Source organism: Muscardinus avellanarius (genome assembly GCF_963383645.1).
Source record: "Muscardinus avellanarius genome assembly, chromosome: 5".
In the NCBI taxonomy this organism is placed as follows: domain Eukaryota; kingdom Metazoa; phylum Chordata; class Mammalia; order Rodentia; family Gliridae; genus Muscardinus; species Muscardinus avellanarius.
This window is the reverse complement of record NC_137790.1, coordinates 129,509,881-129,529,126: the sequence shown is the minus strand read 5'-3', so window position 1 is coordinate 129,529,126 and position 19,246 is coordinate 129,509,881. Positions and strand designations below refer to the sequence as shown.

Genomic DNA, 19,246 nt, shown 5'->3' with positions numbered 1-19,246 from the left:
CTCAGGGCTAAATGTGTAGCTCAGTGGTAGAGCTCTTGCCTAGCCTGTGCGATACCCTGTGTTCAATTCCCAGTACTGCCAAAAAAAAAAGCAACAACAAAAAAGGTATAAAACATAGAAGATAAACTCATGACATTGGATTTACCAATGATTTCTTGTCTAATACCCTATAAAACACAGGCAATAAAAGATAAGATAAATTGAATTACCAAAAATTAAACACTTTTGTATATCAAAGGACACTATCAACAGAGTTTGAGGATCGAGAGAAAATATTTGCAGGTTATATATCTGTTAAAGAATTATTTTCCAGGCTTACATTCCATTATTTTCTAACATACATATGATTTACCTCTGTGTTTTTTTGCCACCAAATCGAACTTCTTCTCTTAAGAGAGAAAAATGTGCCTCGTGACTTGTTAATCCAAGCATGATCTGTGGAAAATGATTGTGAGATGTTTCTATTTCCCCATGTTTTGTTGTATCAGACTGACAAAAGCAATCAAAATTCTATACAGAGAACAGTAAGAAAACGATCACAGTAATAAACAAGTGTCAAGATATCATCTATCTGTAGGAAAGAAGTGGATGATGTATTTGGGGGCAGTACTGAGGTCAGTCCAGGGCCTCACACTAGTAAGTGCTCTCTACTCCTGACCTACAGCTCCAGCCATTTGCTTTCTGTTTTGTTTTGTTACTGGGATTGAACCCAGGGTCATTCTACCTCAGAGCTACCCTTCCAGACCTTTTTTTTAAAAGTTTTTTTATTTTGAAACCCAATCTCACTAAGTTGCCGAGGCTAGCCTTGAACCTGCGATCCTCCTGTTTGAGCCTCTCAACTATTAGTTTGATAGGCACTAGCCACCATTCCTGGCTTCCCCCTCCTTTTTATTTTACTTTGAGACAGAGTCTGTAAAAGCTACCCAGGCTGGTCTGCAACTTATGTTTCTCCTGCCTCAGCCTTCTGAGTCACTGGGATTACAGGCATGTGCCACTGTGTTGAGCAAAGTAACTGTACTTTTCTAAGAAAAAAGTGTTCACTTTAGAGCCCCCATGACCTTTATTAACTACTACTCTGTTCCTCCTCTTCCCACAACACCTTCTCTTGGTTTTCTCACATTTCTACTTGCCCTGAGGACATGAGTTAGAAAACAGAGATAGCAGCTTTGTTAGGATAACACGCAGGGCTCTTTTGGAGGCCAGGATACTTCTAGTATATAGAAATTCAGAAAAAAATAGAAAAGGCACTTTTAGATAATTTTCTTACATATTATTCTAATCTTCAAAATAGTCAAAGGCTTAGCGAAACATATCAATCATTTGCAATATGTATTGTTTATTTTATTTCAATACTGAGCCAAACAACAAAATAAAATTAACTGTTTATGATGTAATTAGGAAGATGAGAATACTGTCTATTAAATAGTGGTGTCAATTTTTACTTTATGTGGGATAATGGCATTGGGGTTAAGTAATTTTAAAAACCACACTTCTTTAGAGAAACATTATAAAAAATATGTAGGTTAAATGACATAAGACCTGGGATTTGCTTCAATGACCCAGAGTGGCAGAGGAAAGATATAAATAGGAATAGGAGTAAAAATTAATATTTAAGTAGGTGAAGGACATAAGAAGTTCATTATATTATTTTGCCTATTTTTGTTTACCTTGGAAGTTTCCATAATAAAAAGTTCCATAACAAAAAGTCTAATAAAAGTGATTTGGGGTACAGAACTGTCAGATTAGGAGGTATTAAAGGCCACTGGCTGAATCTTTCTGTGACCTTAGCAGAATATCCACAGCACTAAAGTCGATTTAGGTCTGTAGGCACACTAGAGACCAGCTGATCATAGCCTATGCAAAAGTAAATGAATAAATAAATTTCATTTTCCCAACTGTTTTAGAACTCTGGCAATGGTAAAAACAGGAATCATTATTATGTATCTGTATTTGTTGCCACAGCTAGTAGGCTTCCTATATAAAACTAAGTCTCACATATTCTCCTACAATGGCACAGGCTCATAATGTCAAATGTTATACCTACCAAGTCAGCATCTAAACCATAAAGACAGTGTCTGGTGTTTGGATCATGGTCTGGCTTTGCTTTCTCGGATCTGATAAATTCCATGATTTTATGCTCTCCTTCTCCGGGAGTCTAAATATAATATTTTAAAAAAAGTATAGTTATATGTTATGCTTCAAAATATTAAATAAATGTCTAAAATTTCTTTAAATTAAAGAAAAAAGATAACCTCATGGCCTGAGAAGTAGATGGTAACTCCTTGCCATGATTTGTCTGTGGAAATTTTCATATTTACAAAATACTTCAGATGCTCATGTAACCTGGCCATAAATTCAGTCCCTATAAATAAAAAATTTTACAAAGGTTAACTTGAGAAAGACATGAAGACATCGGGTCCCAGTGACAACATATAATCAGCTCTGAATGTCTAAAAAAATAGCTAGATATGAGATCGTCAAAGAAGGTTAAAAACCACCTTGCTTATCTTGAAGGCAAGTAATGTGTACCATTCTCTAATAAATATCACAACTGTCAAGTATCATTAGTCATCCTAGATAAATCTGTGACACCAATGTCACAAAAGGAAAGTCAAGAAATTTTATAATTGGACTGAGGCCTGTGCTGCAAGTAGTCTTACACAAATGCAGAGGTTGAATGCTAATAAACCTCAACCTCTACTTCTTTTGCTTGATTCTGAAATATTCTTGTCATGCATGCAGCTTCAACTAGATTGCCAATAATTATAACTCTTATTAATTTGAAAAATTATTATGAATCTGAAAGCTGAGTCTGCAATGACTATATTTTAGGAAAAGTCCAGATGATCAATAGTCAAAGGGAAACCAGTCTGTCGTAACTAGAGTCAAGATAAAACTGGTGTGACTAAGACACTTTGTGTGTGTGTGCACGCACGCGTGAGGTATGGGGATTAAACTCAGGGCCATGCTAACTGTAAGCTGCACCCCAGCCCTATTTTATTCGTTATATTGAAACAGGGTCTCACTAAGTTGCAGAGGGCCTTACAAATTGCTGAGGCTGTCCTGAACCTGCAATTCTCCCGTCTCAGCCTCCCAAGTACTAGGATTACAAGCATGTGCCACCATGCCTGGCTTTACCTAAGATACTTAACAAAAGAGAAAAATTACTATTGCTAGTAAAGAATTCATGGGAAAGTTAGGTTTTAAGATTTTTATTCTAAGTCAAGGACTGTAATAATGCTAACCAAAGCTCCTAAGAATATACAGTGTGATGCGGCATACAAAGTTAAAGTAAGCATATTATTGATACATTTATTTTCCGTAAAGTCACAGAAATCTGAACCTCCTTTGAAAATAGAATAGTAAACTTTCTGGACTAGGAGAATGGGTTCATTATCATGAATCCACAAAGTGGCAACATGAACTTGGTTAAATTACCGCTTACTGAGTCTGTTGCATACCAATATATGGTAGGAGTAAGATGGAAAGATTTTCTAAGTTCCTTATAGGCCTGGAATTCCTACCCTCACCTGCTCTCATCAACATCTGAAAATCCCTAGATGGGTCTTTATGGGAATACTGATGTTCTATGTGACCGAACTACCTTGTAAGCAGACACAAGTGGGAAAATGCAGCAAATGGAACCCCACACCAAAATAAATAAAATAAAAATACATTTGAAAAAATAAATTTTCAGTCTGTATGTTAATTCTATCAGAATCCCCCCGTGAACTTACCTGGTGTAATACAGTTGGAATCGAATCTGGCTTCTGTAGGAAGAGTCTCTCCCTTTTCTATCGCCTTCTTTATTTTGTCTTCTGCCTCTTTGGCTGATCTTAAAAGTTAAGAAAAAAGAATATAACTTTCTGGAAAACAAAAATCTTTACATAAACTGTTATTTAGATGCTTTTATAATTAAAATACAAACCCTTCACTTTTAAGATTCAAAGTATACAAGTTTTGAAATAATTATAGTTGATAAAGGTGAACCTTGTGATTTTTTTATTTAAATAATTAAAATTTTCATATAAAGAGTAGAGAGGCTGGACATCAAAACAATAAAAGCATAAAGAACACTAAAAACACTGAAAAAGTAATTCTTATCACAAATACATAGTAAATTCATTCTAGAAACAAAGCTAATACCACTGTATAACTACATGTTCATTATGTATACTACATTTAATGATCTTAATGTAATTAAGATTATATATACAATTATAAAATTACCTTTTAGATAGGCATGATGGCGCATGCCTGTAATCCCAGCATTTGGGAGGCTGAGACAGGAAGATCACGGTTTGCACACAGCCTCAGCTACTTAGTGAGTCCCTATGCAACTCAGTGAGACCATGTTTCAAAATCAAGAATAAAAAAATAGGGCTGGGGAGGTATATTGGAGATAGAATGCTCCTGGGTTCCATCCCCCATACTACAAAAAAAAAAAAAAAAAAAGAAAGAAAAAAAAAAGAAATTATGTATCTTTGTTTCCTCCTAAAAATATTTAAAAATGAAGCTGGGTGTGGTGGCACATGTTTGTAATCCCCATGCTTGGGAGGCTGAGACAGGAGGCTCGCACAGGTTCAAAGCCAGCCTCAGCTACTTAGTGAGGCTCTCAGCAACTTAGACAGTTTCCAAATAAAGTATAAAAAATAGGTCTGGGAGTATAGCCTGGAGGTAGAAAGCCTCTGGGTTCCAACCCCCCCAGTTACACACACACACACACACACACACACACACACACACACACACACACATATTTAAAAGTGAAAGTCTAAAACATTAATGACATCAGTTGCCAAAATCTCTTCTTTTGGTATTGGGGACTGAACATAAGGTGTCTCCGCCTCTCAAGTACTGATACTACAGGTGTGCACCACCATGCCTGGCTAATCTTCATTTAAAAAGTAACAGGATTTACTAGGGGGAACATAAACTTTGGAGCCAGAAACCTGGATTTGTGTGTTTGTGTGTGTGCACCAGCGCACGCAGTACTGGGGAATCAAACTCTCAGGGGCACTTTACCACTGAGCTACATCCCCAGCCTTTAAAAAAAAAAATTTTCCCCCTTAAATTTTGAAATAGGGCCTTGAAAATTTGCCCAGGTTGGCCTTGAACTTGCAACCCTCCTGCCTCAGCCTAAGCAGTCACTGGGATCGCAAGTGTGTGCCACCACATCTAGCATGAGACCTGGGTTTATATGCGGATGTCCCAATTCTGTCTGGCTTCTCCTAGAACCTCTTTGCAGCACATCACAATGCCATGTAGCATACAAGAAGCTCTGCCTTGAACACAGCTTCTACACCACTGCTATTAGCTCTATTTACTAAGCCCTGAATTCAATTTCTTGAACAAATTATTCATTATTTTATCTTATCTCTTAAAATCTCAATATAATAAAAACTCAGATGATATCAATTTATCTGTAATCTCTACAATGCATTCTTTTCTCCTTTTGCTCCTACTCCTTTTTTGACTGAATATAAGATTATTTGTGTGATTTGGGCTACGACAAAAGAGAAATGACCACTGTTCTCAGAGATTACTCTAATGGGCAGACAGAAAATTGAACAGCCATGAGGTAGAATCTGGCTACAACACAGAAAATGCTTGGGACAGGGACAAGGTAAGACTACTGAAGTAATCTAGGTGAAAATGGTAGCCCAGGCAAGACTGGAGAAGAAAGATGAAAAGAAGTAGACAGGTCTGACAAAGCTAAGACCCTGGATAAATAAGACGCAGATGGGGGAACGAGGAGCCAATGACTCTTAGCCTTCCGGGCTATGCAGGAGGTAAAATGCTGTCATTCACAGAAACACGACGGAGGCTGTTCTGAGGGGAAGATGAGTTCCATACTGATTGTGTCAAGCCTCAGGTGTGTCTGGAGCATCAAAAAGGAAACAACAACAGGCATTTGGATATAAAGGAGAGAAAGGTCCACTATAAAGACAAACTTGGGAGTTATTAGCATAGACACAGTAATCAAAACCAGTGTATGAGAGCAAGCAGGGTCCAGGACAAAACCTTAAGAAACATTAACCCTTAAGAAAAGCAGAGACACTTGGAGGTAGAATGCTCCTTCTACCTCAGTTCTGCAAAATGAGGAGCAGGAGGAGGAGGAAAGAGAGAAAGAAAGAGAGAAAGAAAAAGCGGAGGAAGTGAAGATGACAAAGAGGCTAATACGATTCAATCAATGAAGGAGTACGGTTATAGGAAAGAAGTTATATGGAAGAAAAGACAGAAGGCCTAGAAAGAATGGCTCCTTGTATTTGGCCATAACCCTAGTTTTATAAGGCAATTTTAGTGGCTTGGTGAGGATAAGCCAGCAGCCACATTTGGAAACAAAGTATGAAGAATGAAACCCTGAATGTCAGATGTGGTGGTGTACACCTGTAATCCAATACGTGGGGGCTGAGACAGGAGGATCGTGGGTTTGAGGCTAGCCTCAGGAATTTAGAGATACCCTGTCTCAAAATAATAAAAAAGGGCCTGAGGTATAACTCAGAGGTAGAATACCTCTGGGTTCAATCTCCAGTACCAAAAAAGAAAAAAAAGTACCTGAAGATTATGAATGGATAAGGTAGTCATTGTGAAGAATGTCAGAAAGCTGACGGGGATTTCTGGCAACCAAGGAACACTTCATGCCAGCATAGTATTTAGTAAATGGTTCTGTGGTTATAGCAGATTGCCCTCAACCTCCATTCTATTCTCTTTCTAGTGTGCCTTCTAGTACTGGAAACGTTTAAAAGCTAGTAAGTAAATAGACAAACAAAGTCCTTGGGCTCCCTGCAATTAGGTTTCTGGCTATGACTTGGCCTTGACGGTGAGAGGCCTCCATCAGTGGCTTAAAAGGCAGAAGTGTGCGCTGCCCAGGTGAGCTGAGGCCCGAGGCTACGGGACGCACGTCGAGCTCAGCCACGCTGGACCAGATCCCCCGAGTCGGTAGGTGTGCAGGGCTCAGACGCAAGGAGCAGGAGGCTGTTTCTTCTGCTCAGCTCTAGGAAATGTGCTGGAGCTCTGGAGTCAGTAGATGCAGCGGTGGCTTCTTGATTAAATTTTAACTGTACACATTCTTGAAGCCAAGAGCTCAGGTGTTCCTTGTTGCTTTTTGTTAGTTTTTTGTAGTACTGAGGACTGAATCCAGGGTCTCACATATGCTAGTCAAGCGCTCTACCACTGAGCTACATCCTCGGCCCACAGGTCCTTAATCCCTGGAACACAGCTAAAAGGAATACGTTCCTGGAGTTACTTATTCTGGTGGGGAACTCTGAACTCCTCTACCTGACTGTAGTACAGAAATGCCACTGGTAGCTTTCGTTTTTTTTTTTTTTTTTTTTGGTGGTACTGGGGTTCCTGGAAGCCCTTCTACCTCCGGGCTACACTCCCAGACCTATTTTTACATTTTTTATTTGGAAACAGGGTCTCCTAAGCCAGCGTGCGTGGCTGGCTTCGAACCTGTGCGATCCTCCTGTCTCTGCCTCCCAAGCGCGGGGATTACAAGCATGCGCCACCACGCCTGGCTGCCACTGGTAGCTTTCTGAAAGTTATTCCTGAAAGCTCACCGACATTCCTGTCATATAGCTTTAAAATGGTTTTTATAATCCCAGCATTTGGGAGGCTGAGACAGGAAGATCTGGGTTCGCGGACAGCCTCAGCTACTTAGTGAGGTCCTTTGTTTCAAAATAACAAATAGAAAATAGAGCTGGGTGTGTAGCTTGGAGGTAGAATGTCCCTGCCTTCCATCTCCAGTACCGCAAAATAAATAAATTAATTAAAAAAGTATTTTTATAAGCACCTAAATTCCTACATTATACCCCTTTCTGCTTAACATAGCCAAAGTGCCTTTTACTACCTGCAAGTGAAACCTGCAATGGGTTTAATATAATCCTTCCTTAACACTAGACTGTCTAGTAGTGGCTCCCTGAAACTAGTTTAATAAATGCCAGGGGCTCTAGCAAACAGTTTCTAGGAGTCCCCAGTGTGCAGAAATTCTTATTAAGTCTGTCTTCAATGGAATTTGAAACTCTAAACTTGGCAGGAGGAGGTCCTTGCCTTCAAGAATCCTACGGTCTTTCTGGCACTCTGTGCCATCTTCCTCTTGTTCTTACTAGAAGGCATGTGCGCGGCAGCCCAGCTGCCCTGGTGACTGCAGACGTGACTCATAATTAAGGGTCATCAAGCTATGACCCATCAAGCACTCTGGACTGACCCTGCCTTCAGGTAGAACGGCCTTTTGCTAGTCATCAACAGGAACACGGCCTGATCTCACTGTTACAAGAGGATGTCACTGTTACCTCCTCTTAATGTACACGACCTCTTCTCATCTTTTTCCTTCTCCTACACAGTGGTGCCGACAGTACTGAGTGCCCGAATTCAGCTCTCACAGTCCAGCGATTACCTCTGGTCTCTCGCCTTTCAGCCAAATCGGGATCCAACACACTCGAGATCAGCATCGAGCCCAAGGTCTGGTCACTCAGGAATGTTTGTTGAATCAAACTTAATGTCAATAATGTTCTCGGTAGAAAAATCTCTCAGTTCACCGTGTAGTTAACAGCTCAGGGTGGACCATGATAGCAGCTGTTTTCTACTATGACTATTTTTAAATATCAGAGAAGCTTGAGAAACTGGCGACTGAGGACACAGTAACTAAATAGAACTCAACATGTGCTTTGACAAATAATACCTCATTTGAATTACTAATACATCCTTTGACTAGTATAATCAGTAACATATTGAGATATTCCGATTTCTTAGGGAATTTAAACAGAAAATAATCATGAACAGAAGATATATTATTGCTGGGTACACACCTGCAATTCCAGGACTTAGGAGGCTGATGGAAGAGGATCTCAGGTTTGAGGACAGCCTCAGCAATGTAGTGAGACTCTCGGCAACCTAATGAGATCCTACTTCAAACTACAAATCAAATGGGCTGGGGTATAGCTCAAAGGCGCATTGCCCCTGGGTTCCACCCCCAGTAGCCCCCCCCACAAGAAGATACGTCGTGCTATGTCAATTATCTTTAAATGTTTTACCTAAAACGCCTTCCACGCTGCTGGTTCATTTTTGCCCGAGGAGCCACACCATCAACAGCCATAAAGAACACTTTTCTAGGTTTAATAATTCGAAATAACACCTCCAAGTAGTGGAAAATGTCAGTAAAGATTTTGTCATCTGAAATTCTGAAGTGAACATCGTCATCATTTGGATGGGAGCACTGATGTATAATTCCATTCATATCCAGGTACAAGTTGTCAAATTCAGGAATCTAAAAAACAAAGACATATGCCTACAATCAGTATTTATAATCAACCACAGATATCTTAGTATCTGGGAAAGCGATTATGTAATGATTAAAAAAAGCCAGGATGTAAAGTATTCTGATTATATAAAGACTGAGTAAACTATCATAGTTGAATAAAGAAAGTAAATTTTAAAATTAAATGAGTATGGAGGTATATTATGTGGTTAAAGTACCAATGTCTTAATTAAATTTACCATCAGAAAATTACCTACTTATCCAAAATAAGACATCTCAGGAAAACACCAAAGAAAGTACTTGCTTCATTAACTTCTAACAACCTCAATTTCCCCTACAAATTGGTAACAATGGCCATTAATATCAAACAGTTGTGCATATATGGTTATTATGAGGGTGTGTGTGTGTGTGTGTGTGTGTGTGTGTGTGTGTGACTGGGGATTGAACCCAGGAGTATTCTACCTCTGGGCTACACCCCCAACCCTGTTTTATTATGAGATAGGGTCTCACTAAATTGTAGATGGCCTCACCGAGTTGCCGAGGCTGGCCTTGAATTTACAATGCTTCTGTCTCAGCCTCCCAAGTGCTGAGATTACAAGCTTGTGCCACTCTGCCTGGTAAAAGGTTTTTACAGATGATTTAAAGCCTTATTGGTTATTTGGTCTCACTGAAATAGAATGTATATCTTTGACTCCCTGTATCTTTGATTCATGTATATCTTTGACTCAAGATTTCTTTTACTGCAACCAGGTGTGGTGGCACACATCTGTAATCCTAGTTCATGGGAGGCCGAGATGAGAATCTCAGGTTTGAGGTCAGCTTCAGCAATTTAGCAAGACCATTTCAAAATAAGAAATAAAATACGGTGGGGGTGTAGCGTAGAGGTAGAATGTCCCTGGGTTCAATCCCCAGTACCACATTAAAAAAAAAAGAAAAATCTGTGTGTGAGACTATAGCACACCAATAAAAGCATAAAAAATATGTAGCAGTATTATTCAGAAAAGATTAAAAAATGCAAACAACCTAAATGCCTAATAACAGGGAAGTGATGAGACTGTGTCTATACAGTGGAACATTTCACAGAAATTACAGATGACAGCCGGGCGTGGTGGGCACGCTTATAATCCCCGCGCTTGGGAGGTGGAGACAGGAGGATCGCGCAGGTTCGGAGCCAGTCGTGCGCGCTGCCTTAAGAGACCCTGTTTCCAAATAAAAAATATATATATAAAAAATAGGTCTGCGAGTGTAGCCCGGAGGTAGAAGGGCTTCCAGGAACCCCAGTACCACAAAAAAAAAAAAAAAAAAAAAAAAAAAAAAAAAAAAAAGATGATAGAGATTTATATTTGGCGAGAAAAAAATGTGTATAATACATATGGCCAGTAACAAAAGTAGGTTATAAAATAGTAGGTATACTACTTACATATTTATTTACATCTATCTGCACAGAAGAGACAGGAAGTAGAGGGAGACAAGATGTCATTATATATAGTAGGCAGTCCTGAGTGGTGGAATTTCATTTGTTCTTTTCTTTCTTCTAGACTATGTAATAGCTTGAACATCATTTTATAGTCTCTGAATTTTTTATAATGAGCATATACTAAATTTATAATCTGAAAATCTCACTATAATTTTCCATTAGAAAAAAAATTGAAACATTCTCTTAGGTTTCAGACTAAGACACAATGAAAAAGCAACCATCGGGCGACAGAGCAGAAAAGCAGGTAGAATCTTGCTCAGCCACAACAAAATTGGGCCGACAAGTTTCTCTTTCCAGAATTACTATCTGTAAGTTAGGGATTGTAAGGTTATTCTATATTCTCCACCTCTCCCAATCATGTATCTAATTGCTCACTGAGGTGTTTTGTTTTCTAATTTACCTTCCAGAATGTTTCTAGAATCTTCCATTATCCATTCCTACTCTTTCAGGCAATCTCATCTTCTCTGTTCCCACGTCTCCTGTGTTAGTTTAGGACCTCAGTTTTTTTGGGCTGTTTGCTTCTAGTTTTCTTTCTTGCTAGTACTTAGTCATTTCCTCTAAAACTAATCTGATCATACTGTTTTCTTACTTAAACCAGTGAGATACTACACATCCTAATACCACATAGTAGGCTCTGCGTGCTTTGGCTGCCATCTCACCTTTTGGGGGGAGGGGTGACTGGGAATGGACCCCAGGGCACTGTGCCTCCCAGCTACATCCTCAGCCCCGTTGTTTGTTTAGTGGACCTGGGGATGGAACCCAGGGGCTTTCTACTGGGCTACACGCCCAGATCTACTTTTTATATATTTTTTTATTTTTTTTGGTGGTACTGGGGTTCCTGGAAGCCCTTCTACCTCTGGGCTACACTCCCAGACCTATTTTTACATTTTTTTATTTGGAAACAGGGTCTCCTGAGCCAGCGTGCGCGGCTGGCTTCGAACCTGCGTGATCCTCCTGTCTCTGCCTCCCAAGCGCGGGGATTACAAGCGTGCGCCACCACGCCCAGCTTACTTTTTATATTTTTTATTTGGAAACAGGATCTAAGTTGCTTAGAGCCTTACTAAATGGCAGAAGCTGGGTTTGAACCTGTGGATTCCTCCTGTCTCGGCCTCCCAAATACTGGGATTACAAGTGTGGGCCACCACGCCCAGCCACCGTTTTGTTTTTATTTAGAAACAGGGCTTCACTAAATTGGTGAGGGCTTGCTAAATTGCTGAGGCTGGCCTCGAACCTATGATCCTCCCCTCTCAGCTTCTCAAGTAGTGGGATTACACAGTCCACATCCTTTCCTGGCTCAGCTGCTATTTTCCCCTCCAATCCCAAGTTCTTCCCGCTCCACATGTCCCCAGCTGTTCCCCACCTCTGTCCTTAACAAGCGAGGCGTCTGGCCTGGCGCGTCCTCTCCTGCTCTTCCTCCACTGGTCTTCTGGATGTTGACTCGTCCTTTCAGGCCCCGCTCGAGCAGCGTCTGCAAGCTTTCCCTTACTGACTAGGAGGGATGGCACCCCCTTCTGATGTCACACCTTGCACTCAGCTCTTACTTCACTTAGAAAGTAAGCATTGCCCAAATGCTCCTACTATTCTGGTTTTCATAGCTTTGGTATTCGGCATCTTGAAAGTAAGAATTATATTTTATTTGTGTGTTCCTAATGCAGACAGGAGTGCAGGGCTCATTAGTAGGCAGTTACTACTGTGTGTGTATGTGAGAGTGAGAGAGACAGACAGACAGACACACACGCTGGGGATTGAGCCCAGGGATATTCTTCCTCCAAGCTATACCCCTAGCCCTAATTTAATGTTTTATTTTGAAATGGGGCCTCACTAAATTGCAGTGAAGTTGTGGAGGGCCTCCCTCACTTACCGAGGCTGGCTGTGAACCTGAGATCCTCCTGTCTCAGCCTCCCCAGCACTGGCATTACAAGTGTGCACCACCATGCCTGGCTGCTCACTGCATTTTTGCTGAGTGTTTAAGAGTCTGGGTCTATCCTCCACTGCTGAACTGCTTCTTAAGATCTGGCATTTGTGTTTAGAACCCTTAGCACACTGCCTGACACAAAGCAGCAAATAAAAATGTCTATTGAAGATACTAATAAACAAAACTTACCTTTCATTGAACCTGATAGCACAGAAATAATACACCCCGTCTCCATATGTATCTGTACTGTTTTAATTTGTGGTTAAATACTAACATCTTAGTATCTAATCTTAAAGACATTAGTTTCTTTTTGTTAGTCTAACTTTGTATCCTATGTATTATTGCGAAATGCTTTTAAAGAAAAAGTGACTAAAATAGCAGTCAACAATTCTTTTCTGTTCTTTAATCCTATTTATTTATTGCTTTAAGTAATTAAAATACTATATTTTAAAATTAAGCCGTGTATTATTAATATTTTTAAATTTTTTGCAGTGCTGGGGACTGAACCCAGGGCGTGGCACATGCTAGGCGCGTCTCTACCAGTGAGCTATATCTCCAACCAATGGCGATTACTTGAGTAATCACGTGATTTCTGTATGCATGTTAGCGTATAGAAATCGAAAACAGTAGGGTATAGTTTTGTTGTGGGCATGTTTTTACTGCAAAATAAAATTTCAGGGGTGCTAAGAACAAAACCCAGAGAGCTGCACGTGCTCAGCACTGGCACTAGCACTGAGCTGCATCACCAGCCCTTGTCTGTAGTCCAGTTATTTTGTTCTCTTCCCCTCCTCTAATTAGCAAAGTATGCAACTGACCTTGGGACATTCTGTTGTTCATTTCTTGATGAGAATTGATTTTCTTCAGCTTTTAGAATATGGGTTCAGGAAAGCTTTAACTTCATAAAGCTGCTTCTGTTCTTTTGGGTAGTGTTAAAAATATCGTGATTTGTTTTTCCAGATTTAACCCCAACTCCCCGTAACTTTTATCAGGACTCTCCCCCACCCGCCCCAGCCTTTTCCCCCCTTCCTTGTGATAATATTTTATTTGGCTCCTAGCAGTTTCTCCTTAGGGTGGGGAAGTCTGCCCTGGTGAGTCAGTTTTGAGAGTTCATAGGAGGTGCTGCGCCTGCCCTTTGGTCTTTTCTTACGGTAGAACCTTCATTCGGTAGTTCCTGCTGGCCAATTGGCCAGCACTGTCTTTTAGAGAAGACCTGCTGGCTCTTCTCAGGTTCTGTGTTCTCAGGTCCAGCCATGTTTCCCTGTTGCTTTCTTCTTCCTCTGGCACAGATGCTAGTATGAAGACTAAAGAATATTGGCAGTTTGTCGTGTCTTGGTAGTATTTTGACCTCAAAATATCATGGCAATACCATGTCACATTGGTTTATTATTTAAAATTCTGCTATTGTTTCTCTTTCCGTTTTTGTGTGAGGATTCAGACCAAACAAACAAACAAACAAAAAAACAACTGTGCTACAGTCTCCAGTGCCATTACTTTCCCAGCATCCTCTCCTTTCCCCCCAAGGCTAGTTTTGGAACCAGTGTTATTTAGACACTGCCATCTTTAAGTACTGTGTGAGAAATTAGCTGGCCACCCTTCTGACTCTTTACAATCAAACATTTTGATGCAGAAAGTTTTTTGTTGTTGTTGCTTTTGTGTGTGTGTGGTAATGGGGATGGGACCCAGGGGCATTCTACCTCTGAGCTAAACCCCCAGCCCTATTTTTTTTATTTTGAAACAGGGTCTCACTAAGCTGCAGAGGGCCTCACTAAGTAGCTGAGGCAGGCTGCGAACCAGCGATCCTCCTGTCTCAGCCTCCCAAGTATTGGGATGACAAGCATATGACACCATGCATCTGGCTGATGCAACAAGTTTTAAGGTTCGCTTACAATGGGATTTGGAACAATTTTATTTGCAGTTTCTACTTACAGTAGAGCTTTCACAAAATGTATGTTTAATGCCCATCTCATAAAATTGTCTTAAAATATTACTTTTGCAACAAAATTTCTCAGGATGGAGAGAATCCAAAATGTTTTCACTGAGCCAAACTTGGTGCCAAAGAGTACAGGTAAAAATATTACCGGATAAATGGTATATTATCAAGTCATTCTGAATTGTAATCACATTGTTTTTCACTTTATACATAAGTGATTACTGTGTAGCAGATGCTCAAATATTTGATGGAAGGATCCAAGAGAAGCCAAAGTTATTAGTCTCGATTGCTACAATGTACTGGTATCATTTTTAACCTTCCTCTCTGGGAATACATGCCCCTCTAAATCCAACTCAATATCTGTTTCAAAAAAAAAATAAAACACAAGCAAGCATTTTGGATTTTTTTAAGCTTTCCCCCTAAAACATCAAATGTGACTAGAACCCAGCAACAAAAGAATTCTCCCCAAAGGTTTAACTTTATGCTTGCAAGTAGTTTAACAAAAAAGATTAAGCCACAATGTAACAGCTCTCACTACTCATCTCCACGAACTCGATCAGCTAGACAAACTGAAAGCGCTCTTTCTGTAAAACATAAAACGGACAAACGATCCATCGACTTCATGAAATGTGACAAATACTAGTGTCACCCAGTGTACACTTTGTCCGACCGACGTTCTTTCCACAGTTCCTCTAATAAACATGGATTTTTGGCATGTCCACACAAACGTTCTGGGGCCGCCACGGACCAATGTTATTGGTAAGCCTCATGTCTCACGCATCTCTCCCTGGGCACGTCAAAGCCTTCAAACGACACCTGCCCTCTTCCCCCTGGTATTTTTTGTCCTGGCAAAGGGGTCGACACTTGTGTGTTTCTTTTTGGGGGGAGCACGACCAGGGGCGCTCGGCCTTTGAGCTACACTCCGGGCGCTCTCCCATCAGCTCCCCTTCCAGTCCTTTAGGTTTTTATTTGGAGACAGAGCCCCGCGAAGCCGCCCGGACGACGGCGTTCAACCTGCGATGCTCCCGCCTCCGCCTCCCGGGGAGCTGGGTCTTCGGGGGAACCCAGAGAGCATCCGAGGGCGGGGCGGGGCGCGGCGGAGCCCCGGCTGGGGCGGTGAACACGGCGCGGGCGGCGGGGCTGCCGGCGGCTCCCGGCCCGATCGCCCCGCGGGCCCCCCGCGCCCGCCCCGGCGCCGAGCGCGGGCCCCTCGCCGGCCTCGCCGCGCACACCCACCTGATGCTCCTTCACCACTTCGCTCAGGCAGGGGTACCGCTCCGAGATCCATCGGTAAAACTTGGGGACTCCCATGTCGACCGTCGACACTAATTCCAGCCAGGGCCAAACCGAAACCAAACGCCCCGCCGGGGCCTACGCCGCCGCCGCCGTCGCTCCGCCGATGACAACACTCCGCCCGCCCGACCATAGAGAGCGCCCCGCGGGGCTAGAGCGGCCGCGGCGGCCGGGGGCGGGGCCGCGGCGGCCGGGGGCGGGGCTTGCCCGGCGACTCGAGCCGCCCGGGTGGGCGGGGCCTGCCCGGCCAGCTCGCAGCCGCCTGGCTGCAGTGAGCTGGCTGCTGAGCTTGGAAGGTGAGCCTTAAACTAGGTTCTGAAAAGGCCAGTTTATAGACCTGTGCTTTATAAGTGGACTTGAACGTAGTAGGAAAACTGTACAGGACTGAACACTAATTTTTGTTCTGGCTGCTTCTGCTTCCTGAGTGTGCTAATCTTAGTATTTTCCAACATTGATTTGGGAAGGCCTGATGATTAATTTGGCTTTTTTATTTTGCAAGGAAGGGGCAGTATTTTCTCTGAGGATTGGAAACCTTCAGCAAAGGTTTTTTTTTTTTTTTTCCGTACTGGGGATGGAACCCAGGGGCATTCTACCTATTATACCTCCAAGCTATACCCCTACACCCCCAGCCCTATTTTTTTACTCTTTATTTTGAAACAGGGTCTCACTGAGTTGCAAAGGGCCTAAGTAGTAGCTGAGGCTGTCTGTGAACCGTGATCCTCCTGTCTCAGCCTCGGGAATGCTGGGATTACAAGCTTATGCCACCACGCCGGGCTGCAAAGTTTCTTTTAAATATTTATTTTCTGGCCGACACCTGTAATCCCAGTGATTGGGGAAACTGACGCAAGATGTTCACATATTTGAAGCCAGCCTAGGCAATTTAGCCAGACCCTGCCTCAAAATAAAAAAGGGCTGAGCTTAGTTTAGTATGAGCACATCCTGGGTTCAAACCCAGTACCACCATCACACACACACACCTCCCAAATGAAAAATCATTCTTTTCTAAATTGTTGGAAAAAATTTTAGTCTGCCCTTAACATAAGACCCTCAACAAGAAATTTTATAATGTGTAGTTTTCACACTTATGCTTATCATGTTTTTCCCCATCACACTTCAAACCATACAAAAAAGTTCTATTAAGTGAAATTAAACCTGGTATAAATGAGTTTTCTACTTACTTAAAGAACAAACATATTTAAATAATTTTACAATTTAAATCTTAGTACTGGGATGGAACCAGGGGTATTCTACCTCTGAGCTACACCTCCAGCCCTATTTTATTCTTTTATTTTGAAACAGAGTATCACTAAGTTGTCAACAGCTTCATTAAATTGCTGAAACTGGCTGCAAACCTGCTATCATGTCTTAGCCTCCCAGGTAAGCATCACTACGCCCAGTTTTTAGACCCTGTTTAAAAATAAAAATAAAATAGGGCCAGGGGTGTATCTCAGAGGCAGAATGCTCATGGGTTCCCTCCCCAGTACCCCCACCCAACAAAACGGGCATGGCGGCACACATCTGTAAATGACTGTCATCCCACTTCCTTGGGAGGCCGAGACAAGAGGATTGCAAGCAATGTAGCAAGACTTTCAGCAACCTAGAGTGATTCAATTTCAAAAAACAAAAATTAAAAAGGGCTTGAGGGTGCAGCCTAGAGGTAGAATGCCCATGGACTCAACTCCCAGTACCGAAACAAACATAAAAGTAAAAGGGGATGAAGGTGTAACGCGCAGGTAGCACCCTCCTAGGTTCGTTCCCTAGCAACCCCCCACACCTAAAATAAGTACATTTAAATAATAATGATTTTTAACATCTCACGGGGCTTTAAATATTGTCTTCTATTAACGTGCATTCAGGTATACTACAGTATGGCAACATCTTTAAAATTACTAAATGTTGGGGCTGGGGGCATAGCTCAGTGGTAGAGTACAAGCCTAGCATATATGAGGCTACACAGTCCATGCCCAGCACAATAAAAATACGTAAAATTACAGAATGTTTATTTAGTTCTCATATTTATGTCTCTTGGCTCCCCCCCAAGGCACACTGCAAACACAATAAAGAGAATTTTTATTAAGTCAACTTAACAATGTGCTATTACATTCCTATCACTCTTTTAACTAAAATTTCAATTCCAGAAGGGCAGAAGAGGTAGCTTTGTGCATTCTGCTGTTGTTGTTTCAATGACTCCTATGCTAACTAATACTTTTAAGAAAGAAATCAATAAAAACTATAAAATGAAATCAGCCTGGCTTATTCTTGCAGATACAATTTTTTTTTTTTGATGATAAGAACACAGCATGTCTCCTCAGGAGCATATACAGTGTATATTAGGAAAGCAGTTTATCTTGGTAACTGAGCATATATTACTTTAAGTACTGTTAATAACCAGAGGCAGGCATAATACAATTGCTCTGAGAACATAAACTTAGATTGTACTTGAAAACTAAATAGATACGGCCGGGCGTGGTGGTGCACGCTTGTAATCCCAGCTTTCTGGAGGCTGAGAACAGAGGATTGCGGTTCGCAGACAGCCTCAGCTACTTAGTGAGGCCCTCTGTAACTCAGTGACACCCTGTTTCAAAATAAAGAATAAAAAATAAGGGAGGGGTGTAGCTTGGAGGTAGAATGTCCCTGGGTTCCATCCCCAGACCCGCAAAAAATCCCCAACAACAACAACAACAACAACAACAACAACAACAAAAACCTGGATACTACAGACTGATGACACATGCATTACTTTTAGACTTGTTAACATATTCTTTGAAATTCTTTCATTTTACATATATGGGGTCCAACCAAGATACATCTGGCACAGTAGGTTTTCATCGGTAGCTTCCTGTATGAGGTAGTGCACGTGTCCCTCAATGGATAACGGCAGCCCCGTCACTCGGTTCCGGGTCTTGATTACACCTTGTAGTCGCTGCTCTATGTCAAGAACATGGGTCTTGGCCTAAAAAGAAACAGAAAGTCGTCAGGCTAAGGACCCAATAACATGTGGTGTTGAGGACTGGGGATTTATACCTTTCTTGATATTTAATAAATGTTAACACTTTTATTGTTCAATACCCATTTGTAGTCCCAAATAGAAAGAAGGAGAAAAAGGTACTTGGGAGGCTGAGACAGGAGGATAACAGGTTCAAGACCAGCCTCAGCAACTTAGCAAGCCCTTGCTTCAAAATAAGAAATAAAAGAGAGGGCTGGGGATATATAAATGTGAGAGAGAGAAAAAGAAAAAAAATGAAACAAGTTTGGTAACTTGAAGTATTGATTTGGAGGTTTGTAATATTAATACCAACTGACTGGACATATTCTGGTCTGCAGGAATTTTTTCCACATTCCAATTCTAGTTAAGTAATAAATGAGTTTTGA

The 19,246-nt window shown here is 41.4% G+C and overlaps 2 protein-coding genes across 5 annotated transcripts in view; both read right to left on the bottom strand.

Moving 5' to 3' along the window:
- XRN1 (5'-3' exoribonuclease 1) overlaps positions 1–15,892 on the bottom strand; it is a gene marked incomplete at both ends in the record, with an annotated part of 98,310 nt that extends 82,418 nt beyond the window's left edge. For all 3 annotated transcript variants that reach the window (XM_080695704.1, XM_080695706.1, XM_080695705.1), the window contains 6 exons: positions 353–435; positions 2,045–2,155; positions 2,253–2,362; positions 3,738–3,835; positions 9,036–9,268; positions 15,818–15,892. In XM_080695704.1, coding sequence (XP_080551830.1) covers positions 353–435; positions 2,045–2,155; positions 2,253–2,362; positions 3,738–3,835; positions 9,036–9,268; positions 15,818–15,892 — 710 coding nt within the window. The remainder of the gene's footprint in view (positions 1–352; positions 436–2,044; positions 2,156–2,252; positions 2,363–3,737; positions 3,836–9,035; positions 9,269–15,817) is intronic.
- Positions 15,893–18,653: 2,761 nt separating this feature from the next.
- ATR (ATR checkpoint kinase) overlaps positions 18,654–19,246 on the bottom strand; it is a gene marked incomplete at both ends in the record, with an annotated part of 84,837 nt that continues 84,244 nt past the window's right edge. For both annotated transcript variants that reach the window (XM_080696748.1, XM_080696749.1), the window contains one exon: positions 18,654–18,827. In XM_080696748.1, the coding sequence (XP_080552874.1) occupies positions 18,654–18,827 (174 nt within the window). The remainder of the gene's footprint in view (positions 18,828–19,246) is intronic.